Source organism: Lagenorhynchus albirostris, chromosome 6, assembly GCF_949774975.1.
Source record: "Lagenorhynchus albirostris chromosome 6, mLagAlb1.1, whole genome shotgun sequence".
Taxonomy (NCBI): domain Eukaryota; kingdom Metazoa; phylum Chordata; class Mammalia; order Artiodactyla; family Delphinidae; genus Lagenorhynchus; species Lagenorhynchus albirostris.
This window is the reverse complement of record NC_083100.1, coordinates 56,898,932-56,912,056: the sequence shown is the minus strand read 5'-3', so window position 1 is coordinate 56,912,056 and position 13,125 is coordinate 56,898,932. Positions and strand designations below refer to the sequence as shown.

At 55.2% G+C, this 13,125-nt stretch overlaps 1 protein-coding gene across 1 annotated transcript; it reads right to left on the bottom strand.

Annotated features, from left to right (window-relative positions):
* Positions 1–617: 617 nt before the first annotated feature.
* EVX2 (even-skipped homeobox 2) lies at positions 618–4,253 on the bottom strand. Its single transcript, XM_060151423.1, has 3 exons — positions 3,827–4,253; positions 2,644–2,921; positions 618–1,346 (listed from the first exon to the last, which is right to left on the bottom strand). Exons 1-3 carry the CDS (start codon positions 4,251–4,253, stop codon positions 618–620), a joined length of 1,434 nt encoding a protein of 477 aa, XP_060007406.1.
* Between the last annotated feature and the right edge of the window lie 8,872 nt (positions 4,254–13,125).

Sequence of the window (13,125 nt, the reverse complement as noted above, 5' to 3'; positions counted from 1 at the left end):
ATTCTTCCGCTCTCCTCGGATAGGGCCCCTAACAAGCTCAGGATGAGAGAAAAACTGCTACCTCCTCTCACCCTCGTTTAAAGAAAAGAATGGATGGAAGAAACAGAGAAGCAGCAGGAACATCGGGGGTGGATTTCTCTCCCGCACAAAGCACTAGCGCACACCATTCCCTTCTCTTTGTTGTGGTTCTCCTTGCTTCTGGCCACGTGGCTCAGCCGAGTAACCAGGCCTGACGGCTTAAGCCAGGACCCGAGACCCCAGAGGACTAGTTTAGGGGCGAGGAGATTGTCTTGGGGAGACCAAGAGCTCGGGACAGAGGCAAAAATGCGGGGTCTGGGCGGCGGGAAACATACTTAGAGGAGGGGAGGTGGCTGGGTAGCAGATATAAAAATAGAAATAATTTGAGGGGAAGCACGCCGAGCTTTCGTGCCGGCTCTTCCCCCCAATTCGGGACATGTTCCCTTAGGTCTCCCGCGCTGGGGCGCCGCCTGGCGACAGCCTCAGCAGCGGGCAGAGCGTAGAGGGCACGTGGGCGCACAGGGGGCACGGGGGGCGCTCAGGGGACTCCCGGGCACACTCCGAGCGGCGGGCGCGGCCCCCTGGCGGCGGCGACGTAGTTATCTGGTGAGCGACGCCTCGTCCCTCTGGTCCGGCGGGCTCACGGCGGTCTTGCTAAGCACAGCGGCTGAGTAGGGCAGGAAGCCGCTCTCGGGGCGTGGCGCTGCGGCGCTGCAGCCGAAGTCCGAGCCCCCGGCGGCCCCAGCGCCGCCGCCGCCGCTGCCACCCCCGCCGCCTCCGCCGCCGCCACCCCGGGAGCCCAGGGCGGCGGCGGCAGCGGCTGCGGCCGCCGCGGCCGACTGACTGCTGTGGCAACTGAGGCACGAGCAGGGTGCGGAGCCGCCGCTGGGGGGCGCCCCGGCCGCCGCGGCCGAGGAGGCCGCGGCCGCCGCAGCTGCTGCTGCCGCTGCGGCCGAGGCCGCGCTGTTGAGCCCCGCAGCGGCCGCGGGCGTCTGGTAGAGGCCCGGGTGGCGGAAGCTGCACAGCAGCTCCGGCCGCGAGTAGGGATGCGAGAGCGCGCGGAAAGTGTCCAGCGGGCGGATGGAAGTGGCGAAGGGCGATGAGGCCGCGGCCGCTGCGCCGGAGGCCGCAGCGGCCGCGGCCGCAGCCGTGACACCCACGTGCGGGTAGTAGTGCAGCGGCACGTGCGAGTGGAAGGGGTAGGGCAGGCTTCCGGTGGCGGCCGCGTGCGTCATCATGTAGGTGTAGAAGCTGGGGTCGGCCGGGTGCGGCCACGACATGGCCAGGCGCTGCCGCTTGTCCTTCATGCGCCGGTTCTGGAACCACACCTGCGGGGAGAGCCGCGCCGCAGCCCGAGTTAGGGAGCGCCCCGAGGCCCCAGCCCCAGCCCCGCGCCTCTCCGCCCCTCCCGGACCTCCGAATAGCCTGGCCTACGCCCCTCCGACCGGGCCCAGCCCCGAGTCTCCTCTCCTCTTCCAGCTGGGACAGTGTGGGCGGCAGTGTGGAGCGCCGTAGGCACACCCTCCTAAGCGAACAAGAGTCTTCTTCCCTGTGACCAATTGCTGCGGCTCCTCGGGCTTCTGCTCTGTAGCTTTGGGCTGCGTTTCTCGTCCCAACCCAAACTTTCCTCCCTTTCCCGCCACCCACCGGTGCCCGGCCTCGCCAAGCACCCGTCTCTCAATACCAGGATTTGCACAGGGATTCTAGGCCTCCTTTGACGAGAAGCTGCCGCGGCAGCTTTTCTAAAAAGTCGCCGCGCGAGGTCTTGAGTCCTCTGAGCTGCAAGGAATTGTCCCGATTGGCACGGGTCCGGTTCTGATATTGAAGGGATGGTTTTGTTGGAATCTTTTGCTTCAAATGAGTGGCGGGAGCAACATCCTCTTAAACTGGGAAAGGGACTTTTCTACCCCTCCCCACACGGTAGCTAATGAAGACATCATTCGTCACAACTCTAAATTAAAGAAAGCCTGACCAAACCGAAGGGAGACTTTCACACTCCTCCCCTATCCCGTGGAGTTTCCTCTTTTCTTTTTCTAGAGTGCCAGATCCTCCGTGAGGATCGCCCAGCCTCCCGGCTATCTCTCCTGGACGTATAATAAAATTAATCACCTAAAGATATGTAAATAAGGACAATTTCGTTGCTCCCCCCAGGAGGTTGCTTTTTTCCCTTTGCCCAGGAGAAAAAATGTTTACAAAACTTTCTCAACCTAATCGATTTTTTAAAATACAGTATCCTTTCTCCTTATTGTAACGATTTATGTGGAAAATAAATCTCCAAGATCAAGAGCAAATGGAAAGTTTCACCCTTGGTTCGTGCCAGAGGAACAAAGACCAGACGGCTTTGCCGCCGAGGGGAAAGTGAGGCCAAGGACATGGGCTAGGGGCACCTGGGCAGGCGCTGAGCTGACGAGAGCGTTTGAGGCATGGGCTGCGCCATTCGGGGGCTTCCCAGGTCAGCGAGGCCGGCCAACCCTTCGGATACGGCAGCTGAGAAATAGTGACTTTAGTGACTCTCCCCGCGGGTTTTCAGGCCCTCAGCTAAATCTAGCCACCCAGAAAGGAGAAACAAAAATCAACCCAGACACCTTGGAGGAGGCTAGAACAGGCGCATGCTGGAATCAATACCTTGATGGTGGTTTCGGGAAGGTTGAGCGCAGCGGCCAGCTCGCACCGGCGGGGCCGCGACACATAGTTCTCCCGGTAGAACTCCTTCTCCAGGCGCGCGATCTGTTCGCGGGTGAACGCCGTGCGGTAGCGCCGCACCTGATCCGCGCCAGAGCCGGAGCCGACCAGCGCTGCGCCCGCGCCGCCGCCGCCGCCGCCGCCGCCTCCATGCAGGCTGCCGAGGCCAGAGCCCGACGCAGACGTCGTGGTGCCCGCGGCTGAGCCACTCTCCGCGAACCCTGGCAAACAAACGGCCAACAACGCATGAGTCACTGTAGGACCAAGATCTCCGCGCTGGGGCTGCACGAGGATGGGGGAAGCCGCGAGAGGAAGACGAGGCGCTGCCTGAATTGATGGGATCTGTCATGCTTACAAATTGCTGCCGTTAATGGAATCAATAAAGTTTGGGGAGCTCTTCATAACCAAATAATAGGAACTCAATTGGGGGGGGTGTTTTGTTTTAATAAAAGGAAATTTTCAACTCAGGAGGAAAATTGGCCAAGGGAAAATGCCTACATCTAGACTCAGTTTGAGAAGCTCTGGATTTGCCATGATCTGGAGACCGCAGTTCAGCTTTCTGTACGGCCTCTAACCTTTCTTTGACAGTTTTTGGGATTTGGTTTAAAATATTTTAAGATTGGAAAGACAGCAGTAGCTCAAACAGGAACCATTTGGGGGTGGACTCTACTTTTCAACTCTCTGCCGCTGACCCAAGAGAGTCTCCCAGAGGCGCCCAGCGAGGCTCCCAGCGAGACTCCCTTCGACTTAGAATGCCCCCTCCACTCGGCCTTGGGGCTCAGAGGCCGCGGAGTTCGGAGCAGCTGCCCTGGGAAGCCTTCCCCCAGCGCGACTCAGTGGATGGCAAGGGGTAGGTCGGCTCGCACGGGCGTTTAGACCCGCACGCAGAAACATTTTCTCGGACTCAGGAGCGAGGGCAGGCCCCAGGCCTGCGGCTCTCTGGGAGGCTCAAGGAGCAGAGCCGGAGGGCACGATTCCACGCCTGCGTCCCGCCCCCGCCTGAACCAGCTCTGTGCAGCTCGCTGCAGAGGGTCGGAGAGGGGCAAAGGCACCAAGAACGGCCGGCGGGGCAGCGGAGGAACAGAGAGGATGGGACTGGAGAGCGCGTCGCGGGCGGCGCGATTACCTTTGCCATTGTTTTCCTTGAGCGGTGCGGCGCCCAGGCCGCCGGGCGAGCGCAGCGCCGAGCAGCCCACCTCCACGTCGCTGCTCATGTCCGCCTCGGCTGCCGCCTCTGAATAATGACCCGGCTTTTTTCGGCCCTCCGCTGCAGACGCGATTTCGGAGGAGACGGTGCTTTCGCTGCCCGGGTGCTGCAGGTTGAACAAAGTATCTATTTCGAATTTGCCCTTGGCAGGGAGGTCTCCTAGAGCGCTGTGCAGGGGGGCAGACGGCAGGCGCGGGCTGAGGCGAGCCGGGTGCTGCGAATTTTCCAGGGCCTCGAGCACAGCATTGCCAGCCGAGTCGGACAAATTGGAGAACCTCTTGCCGGCTGTGGGGCTGTGCAGCCCTCTCTCCATCAGAATCATCTCTTTTCTTATTCTTTCCATCATCTCAGCTTTCTAAAAAATGTCACAGTGGCCCGGCTGTCCCGTCCTAATGATGGGCTGCGCCTAGGGCTAATTCTCATTCAGCCCCAGCGAGCGCCTCTAAATATTATTATCTCTTTTGGAGGGAGGCGGAAAAATTGTGGGATGCCACAGCGAGGGAATGACTGGTCAAAATGACCCATACATCCTTCCGAGCCCGAGATGTCATTCATCAAAAAGTAGCGCTCCCTCGTCATTAAGGTACGAATGACGCCGTTCGAATAATCATTTATTGTAACAGGTTTATAAGCAAATAAATACACGCTCCTGTCAGTGGGTAATGAAGGCGGCTTCAGAGCAGACAAATAGATCCAGGTAGGAGGCGAGAAGAGACAAGAAGTGAGGAGGAAGGCTCCCGGTCCTTTGCCCGCTCAGAGCCGGTTCTGCTCGCCCAGGGGTTTGGCCTCGGGGGTGAAATTGACAGTCTGATTAATAGAGCGCGCAGCGGCACATTTCCCCCTTCATTTAGGGGCATCATTACGCTCTCAGTTTGCTGGGTTGCCCCTTAGGTCCTAATCATGCAGCGCCTTCCTCATTTTTCCTCGGACACAGATACGTGTTAAATAATAGATAATGCTTTGATTTTCCAGAGTAGATCATCGGGAAGTTTTGTTTGTTTGTTTGTTTTTAACATTTACAAGCGGGAGGAGGGTAAGGGGGGGACAGGGGGAGGATGTAGGAAGAGTTGCTAAGGAGAAGACCTTGCGCTCCTGTCTGGATTACTTATCTTTCGAATTTCAGAACCAAATATGTATTTTATTTAACAAATAGGACGCCGCGTTCTCTCTCTCCCCACTTCTTCGCCTCAGCCTGGCTACTCTCCTCCCACCCAGGAGGGAGAGACAGAGAGAGAGAGAGAAAGAAGGAGAGACAGAGAGAGAGAGAGAATCTCAGAGTTTTGAAAGCACTTTAGTGCTACGTGGCTGGGGAGGTGCGTTGGGCCCGCGCCTCCAAACGGAAATCATTAGGTCCTCTCTGATTTTTTAATACCGTTTGCAGAGTGAGTTCTGAACTTGAAGTCCTAGGTTTTTTACTTTTATAATCCTGCTGATGGATAGGCTTCTCGCCTACGCATTTTCCCTGGGGGAAATGAACTCGGCTGGACGATTTCATAGCAGAATTCAACAGCTAACTTTAAACACAGTCGCAATTTACAGCGCCATATGGGCCGCCCCAAATCCGCTTTTACGTTGCCAGCTTCCCCCCCCCTCCTCAAATCGAATAATTTGTGGCAAAGTTGCCGGGTTTCGAGGTCAAGGATGGGAAAGAAGAGACTTAGTTTCCTTCCCCTACCATCCCCCAGCCCTCTCTTCCCCACTCTGCTCTTCTTCCTTCTCCCTTCCTCCTCTCCCCCACCCCAGCCTCTTACCTGTGGCCCCAGATCTTCCCTGCGCTGATTCTGGGCGCGAAAAATCGCGGACTAGCCTTGCTGCTGCTCCTCCCGACCTGAGCTTGGCGGCTGAGCCTCTTGGCGATAACTTTGATGGTCATAATGACGCTGGTGGCAACCATTTTAACGAAGATCAATCTTCACTCAAGGCCGTTGCACGTCTCCTCCCTCGCTTGCGCCCCACGATGCTCTGACCCCCAACGAGCTGTGCGGGTCCACCCACCAGCTGCCCAAGGGGAGAGATCCACGGCCACCGGCAGGAACAAGGGCGGATAGAGACGGGACCCAGAGGTCGGCCTGCGAGCTTCCGAAGCTGCCGAGAGACCCTGGCAATCTGGGCGCTTGTTTCGGGTCTTGCACCGCCAACCCAGACCCCAACCCAGGGCCCCCCCCCTTTCCTCCCTGCCGCCACACCCAGCACATCGGGGGTGTGTTAGGGGCAAACCCGAGATCTATTTGCCCATCTCTCTGTTGGCGCTTTCCTTTTAACTTTGGACCCGTTGGGGGCGCGTCAGGAATGTAAGGGGAGGCGAGGTGTGAAGTATATTTATATACATTTATACACAGAGTCAATGCCAAAAGTTTCCCTCCTGTTCCCCTTGGCACCCACTTATTTCAACAACGCGAGTTCTGCTTCGAAAATCAATTCCTCCTCTTTAAGGTAATAAAACGGAATTCTCCCGCAAGGTGAGAAATGGAAAGCTGGATAGGCACCTGGTGACTGGAGAGGTGAGATGTGGGACGCATAATGGGCGTCGGGAGCTCAGAGGAGGACATCACCCGGGTCCACCTCCGCCCCTGCCCCAGAGGCCACCCGACTCCGAGCACTATGAGCCCTTCTCGCGCCGGCTTTCCGGCCATTAACGTGGTCAGAGCTCAGCCTTGCGGATGATCCCACCTCTCCTTCCCTCTCCTTCCACAGTCCAAGTGCCCAGTTCCACCATCCCTGGAAGGCCGCGCCCAGCGGAGGGGGGTTGCTGTCCCAGGAACTTGGTAAGGGTACCCCCTAGTCCCACTTAGCTTTGGGGACTGAATGGGACACTTCGGTCCAGGCTCCGGTCCGTGGGCAGCGGGGGGGGTGGGCCAAGGCCCTGGCAGGGGTGGGATCGGGCGGAGGCGCGACTTAAGCGGAAGTCGCGGATGCCTTTATTGCTGTCGTTTGGCGCCCCCGTCTGTTTTCCTCGCGGTTTCGGCGGCTGTGAGCTGCTTTCAATCGCAGGAGCCGCCGCTGGGGGCGGGGGTGCTGACGGCAGCCCCTTCCTCCTTCACCCCGCGGGTGGGTCTCCAGCTTCCTCCCTTCCTCGGGGACCCCTCGGCCCTCGTGCCAAAACCTGTGGCAAACCGGACCTCAGTCTGTTGAAAAGGGAAAACACCATTTCTCGGCGACACCTTCATTCATTAGTGGTTTCCAAAACTATTTTGCACCTTTTAAATAACACTAATATTGCGTATTCTAGCACATTTATCATGAAAAGTATGTTCGAGACCATGTCAGGAAAACTACTCACACTAAAAGACACCCATAATTTTTCACTGAACTGCGTTTAGCAGACAGTTTCATGGGAGACAGTGAACATTCCATTACAATATTTAATGTCCCTTAATTTATGTAGATTCCACATTTACTAGTAGTAGTAATATTGGCCCACCTATATAGAGCTTTAACTCTGAAATTAGAAGTGCTTTTTACATATATTAGCTTCTCTAATGCTCAGAGTAACTCTAGAGATCATTCTATTATTATCCCTTTTTCAGAGATAAGAAAGCTTCTACACAGAGATTAGAGAACTTGCTTGTGATTTAAGTTATCTCTGATAATATCCAAACTATACGGTTTTAAAGCTTTGGGCAGCATTTATTGTTGGTTCTTTTATTTTGCATATGTCTTCTTTAAATACTCAAAAACATTGAGTCTGCATAGAGGTAGTGAGAAAACTGACACGGTTCTGTTGGGGTTCATTATTGAAATGCCCAAACCTTGCACCTCTCCCGAAATGTCCAGGCTGAGACTGGGAACCACCTGTCAAAAGTCTCTGGTTTTCAGACGCAGCCTCCAGGCCACCAAAACCTCCTACTCACTACCAAGGCACAAGACTCACTCAAAAAAGAAAAAAATCAACCGATGCCCGCGTGGTTTGGCAGGAATTTTTAAGATGCGTTGGGGGTGAGGGTTCGGAAAGGGCTTTCTCCAGAAGGGCTGAAAAGCACTTTTTACTCCAAAGGAGGAATTACATGAAAGAGGCCTAAATTTGTTTTTGTTGTTAGGCCTCCAGACTAAATATTTGTTTCTTGAGCAGCGGTGGGTCCTCCGAGGTGAAGTGGTAAACACTTTAGGCCTTCGACTGAAGGTTGTAAAAATTTGTCCAGGCTGCCCAAGCGGAGGAGCGGCGGTAGAGCCGGAGCTGTCGCTGAGCCCCGCAACCGCCGGGGCCTGGCTCCTGCCTTCGGCGAGGAAGGCTCCGGGTCAACGGGGCCCGAAACCCGCAGGCCCGCAGCCGGACGCAAGCTCGCTCGAGGACTGGGGCCGCCGAGTGCGGCGGGACAGCAGGACGGCTAGAACCCGGGCAGCGAACACCGGGTATGTTTTCTTTAGGCTGAGTGCGGTCCCCACGGCTTGGAGGTTTCGGTTTTTTAGGGAGGATGCGGGTCTGGCGACTGCAGGGAAAACTCTGTACTGGCAACTTTTTGCTGCCATCCCTCGGCAGGCCGGCCTCGCGCCGTCTCCTCCGGGCCTCTTGGGCTGCTTCTATTTCTCCTCCTCCTTTCCCCTACAATCCCGCGCCCACCAGGACCGCCTTGGGTGGGGGCTGGGAGGGTACTTTGTCCCTGGACTCCGGGGCTACCCCGGACTCGCTGCCTGCCTGAAGCTCGTGCGCCCTCGACGCGACAGGAAAACTTGCAGGGACATCTAGCGCCGAGCCTGGGGAACTGCGCGCCGCCCAGCCGGGAAGCTAAGCCGGACCACTTACTCCTCCGCTTCCTTTCCTTGGCCTCCTCCGCCCACCGCGCCCCGCCCCGCCCCGCCCTGCCCCTTCGTGGTTAGGCATTTCCCTAAGCTTCATCCCTTCCTGCTGCCTGTGACCACAGCTGGATTTCCCACCGAGACAGTGGGGCTCTGCGGAATGTGGGTGGGGGTGAGAGAGAGAGAGAGAGAGAGATTTATTTTCTTTCATCTCATAGGGCCGACAGAGTGAGCACTTACTGGACTTCAGTTAACAATGATGCTGCTAGAGAAGTATTCTGAGGATAACCCCACACCTTGAGTTGTCGGACAAAACAGCGGAAGATGGTTTTCTGTCGCATCTTTTGTTTTGCGAAAAAAGCAGCAAGTTACCCGGGTCCTCGGGCTCTGCACCCACCCTCCGGGTCCCCCTTCGCAGTGAGATTAGTGCTTCTTTGAGAGGGAAGCCTCTCGCTGTGTTTAATTCCCGCCAGGACTGTAGGAGTTCTCTCCATCCCAAACAAGGGCTCACCGCCCTGCGGGAGGTAAACCTGGTTTCACCAAATAACGCTTCGGTTTGAAGAGGTTTTTTGTTGTTGCAAACAATTTACATTTAATAAAGCCTAATTGTGCTGTTAAATCCAAATGGAATACATCTCAGACACAGAAAGTGCCTAAACTCAGGATGCCACTGTCTGGCTCTTGCTAGAGACCCCTTTCTTCACCCCCGGTTTGCTGTTTTTTTAAATCCTTTTGATATCTCCAGCCTGAGTGAAATTGGGTATTGCCTGCAGAGGGAAAATTAGCGCCAAAGTTGGCAGAGCACAGACTTGGTTAAGAGCACTGTCCAGCCAGTTCTGCTGGACTTTACTTTGGAATTAAGACTTTATTTCTACACTGAAGTTTTGGCTTCTTTCAAGTTAATTAGAGTGGTGTCCTGCACTTTCTGCTGTGGCCATCAAGGAAAACACTTTCAAAGGAGTCCCCAGGACCCCATTCTGTTAGGACCCGGCTATTGTTGTCCTGGCCCTAATGGCCACCGATTAGGTGGTTAATTGAGCTCATTTCTGTCTTGGCAAGCAGAGGAACTTATGTTCTTCAATACATCTAAATCGCAGCCTGCATCTACCCCTTCCCCAACCCAGGACAGGGACATGATTTGAAAGATCAGCTACAAGGAGGAAAAGAGAGGATGTGACTTACAGAATATCATCAGTTCCCAAAAAGGGTGCTTGGGCAGGCAAAGGAGGGAAAGGAGCAAGGGATGGGAGGGGAGACCAGAGGTGACCTGATTCTCTCTGGTAGAGTAGGACTTTGGGCAATGAAGGGCCACCTTGAGTTTCTCACCAAAATCAGGAAAGATGGCAAAAATCACTGAATAACAACACATCAGTTTGGGGGATATTTTTGTTTGCAAAGACTTTCGTTTAACAGAGAGTATTTTTGTTGTTAAAGCCCCAACATAATACACCTACCCACCCACACACAGCGTTCAGTCTGTGCTCCTGGCCAGCTAAAGAAAGTTATTCCCGTGAAGTTTAAACCTAAAATCAGCTTGGATACAGGGTATACAAGCTAAATGAAATGTTCCTGCAAATTCAGCCTCAAAATCCCTCCACTACCTACCACCCCCAGCTTGTAAACTATGTGTCGTCTTAGTTCATAAACAGAGCAGCCCTGACTTTGCCTGGTACTCAACCACTGCCCTATGATCCAATAGCAGCAGCTTCCCTGGGATGCTAGGTTTAGGGGGCCCTCATAGGGTCCAGTCAGAGTCTCTTTCCTAAGGGGAATCCCCTCCCCCAGGGCCAGGACCTAGAAGGCTGTACTGGAAGAAGGTTCAGCTGCAGAATAGCAAGAGGCTATGCTCCTTACTGTTCAAAACTTCCCTGGTCTCTGAATACCTGCTAGGATGGGTAGAGAAGCTCCAAGTCTTGCCAGAGTTCCACAAGGAAACTGGAGGCAAGGCCACCATTGAGAAGTGTCTTTCAACGAGAGCATTAATTCAGACTTTGCTTCCAGTCCTGCACAACTTAATTTGCTGCATGGAAAATTAAGCCAAAAGTGAAGGGCTGTCCGAAATCAGCAAAACTTGACAAGTTCTTCCTTCCTATCTTAATTTCACTTTCTTCATTTTTTTAGCATATAATCAGTCATTAAAATATATTTATCAGATAGAAAATGGAGCAGAAATTCCAGGGCACAAAATCACAGAGATATTTAGTTTTGAGAGACTGAAAGTTTGTTGGTTCCAGTTATGTCTTAGAAATATTTCAACAAATGTATTTGAGGTAACAGAAAAAACAATTTTTTAAGTATCTCCATGTTTCCCTCTCTGAGAAAAAGAAGGGGATACAAAGGAAAAATAAGAGCATTTCAGGGGGCGGCATCCCATGACTGGTTTGGTACTGAAATTGTTGGGTAAAGAGAACCCAGCCAAACTCTTCCAAAAAGTCAGCAACCCTGTCACCTGGCTCTGACTGGCATTTAAAAAAACAAACAAATCCAGCTTCTCTTGCTAACTTCTGCCTTCTCTCAAGTAGCCGAAATTGTTCTTACTAGCAAACTTCGATTCTCTGCAATTTTCTGCAGAGGTTTAGGCCCCTCCCATCTTTGATTGATCATGAACATGTCTAGGACTTCAAAAAGGTCAAACAAATTCTCCTGCTTTTCCTTTCCAGCACCCCTCTCATAACTTTCCCCTTTATTTGAGCCTTTTATGGTTACTGCGTTCTGCGTGTCAACACTCTCAACACCAGCAGCCCACCCTGCGATGACGGGCCAGGTCCAAGAGGGCCTCCCTTGCTCTTTTAGTTGCCCCATCTAGGTCCTGTCTTGGTCCAGGAACAGTGGGGCTAGGTGACAAGCTGGCTTCATCAATCACAGGCTCAGGGGAGTGATTTTCTTGGAGGTGGGCTGGACTGGGGTGTTGCTGGTACAGAACGAAATGGGCTCACTCTGAGGGCTCTCCCACCCACCCCAGTACTGTCGGCGCATCAGATCTAATGTTGCTGCTAAAGTGGAGCCTTAGAGTTGCCGCAGAACTCACATAGGCTCCCCGCTAACGTCTAAGATGGAGGATGATGGACTGGGGTTCTGTGGCTGAGGAATGGAAGGGATGAAGAGGGCTCAGGGTTGCGATCCCTACACCCTGGCGGGACTGCCCGGAGCCCACCCTACCCCCTCGAAGTCAGACCCTGTTGCTCTGGGCTGCTCCCATCACGAGCCCCAAATTTGCTTGGGAAAAACACCCTCTTAATTTGCCCCTCTCACTTCTCTGCAGTTGGCAGCTTGGAAAAGAAAACGAAACAAAGGTCCCTGGGAAAGTGAAGTTTTCAATTAATTGGTGTGAGTAACGGGAGGGGGTGGGTGGTGTCTGCAAAATGCAAGAGGCAGTTCAGCTGCTGGGCGAGGCGCAGAAATTTCCTGGAGGGCGGCAGAGTGGCTTTCTCCCGGCGTCCTTCAGAGGGTCTTTCTGCGGACCCGGGGAGGCTGCGCCAGGGCTGGGGAGCCCAGCTCGGGAGTGCAACTCCCGGCTGGCCTGAGTGTAGAGGCGAATAGCGTGGACCAGGCGTTCGGACTTTTTTCGCTGGGGCAGATCCTCTGGTTCGCCGCGCCGAGGACGGGTCTTTTCGTCCGCTTGATTTATTTGTAAGTCTCTGTCCCCGGCCCCAAGGGCGGCTTCGTGGGCATTTTCCGGGTGGACGGTGTGTGCGTATTGGGGGAGGGGGGGTCTGCTCCAATTGGTCTTAATTTGGAGGATCGCCCGGGAGAACACGCGTTAAATGCCTTTGCCCCGTAGCAATACGCAAGGTAGAGAAAATTAGCTTCCTCGGGTTTGGGGTCTAGGTCAGCTAATCCGAGGAATTAAACAACAGGATCAAAAATCAGTCTGTTTTCACATCATTCTGATCATCCCTGTCCTTCTCCTTCATTTAGCTGTGCAGCTCAGGGAGCCAAGGAGAGGTGGCAAAAACTGCCGTGGCCGAGACAAGGCGCAGGCCTGGGCGCCCGCCTCAGTCGCAGACGGGGCCTAGGATGGGCGGTCGCGCAATCAGCTCGTGGGGGTGGCTGCGGCGCAAACGCCTGGGTCCGGGGGAGGCGGGAAGGGGCGGTGGGCTGCACAAGGGCTGGGGAGGAGTAGGGGCCGGAGTGGGTGGGTCCAAGGGGCCGGGGCCCGGAGCCAGGCTGTCCCGCGCCCCCACCCCCACGTGGCCCTGCGCAGCCAATGGCACGGCCCCGAGGGGGAGCCCTCGGGGAGGGAGGCGGCCCCCCGACCGGCTCAGGCCCCCTCCCAACCTGAACTTCGTTTTTATAAACGTCCCGCGATGAGCTAACCTGTTGGAGGGCGGGCTGGCGGGCGGGCGGGAGGCTCGCAGAGGGAGAGAGGGCGAGAGGAAGAGGGCGGGAGCGAGAGAACGAGAGAGAAAGGAGAGGAGGGAGGAGGCGCGTCGCGCCATGGGGTCGTGCACGGGGCCGGGGCCGGGGCCGGGCCAGGCCGGGCC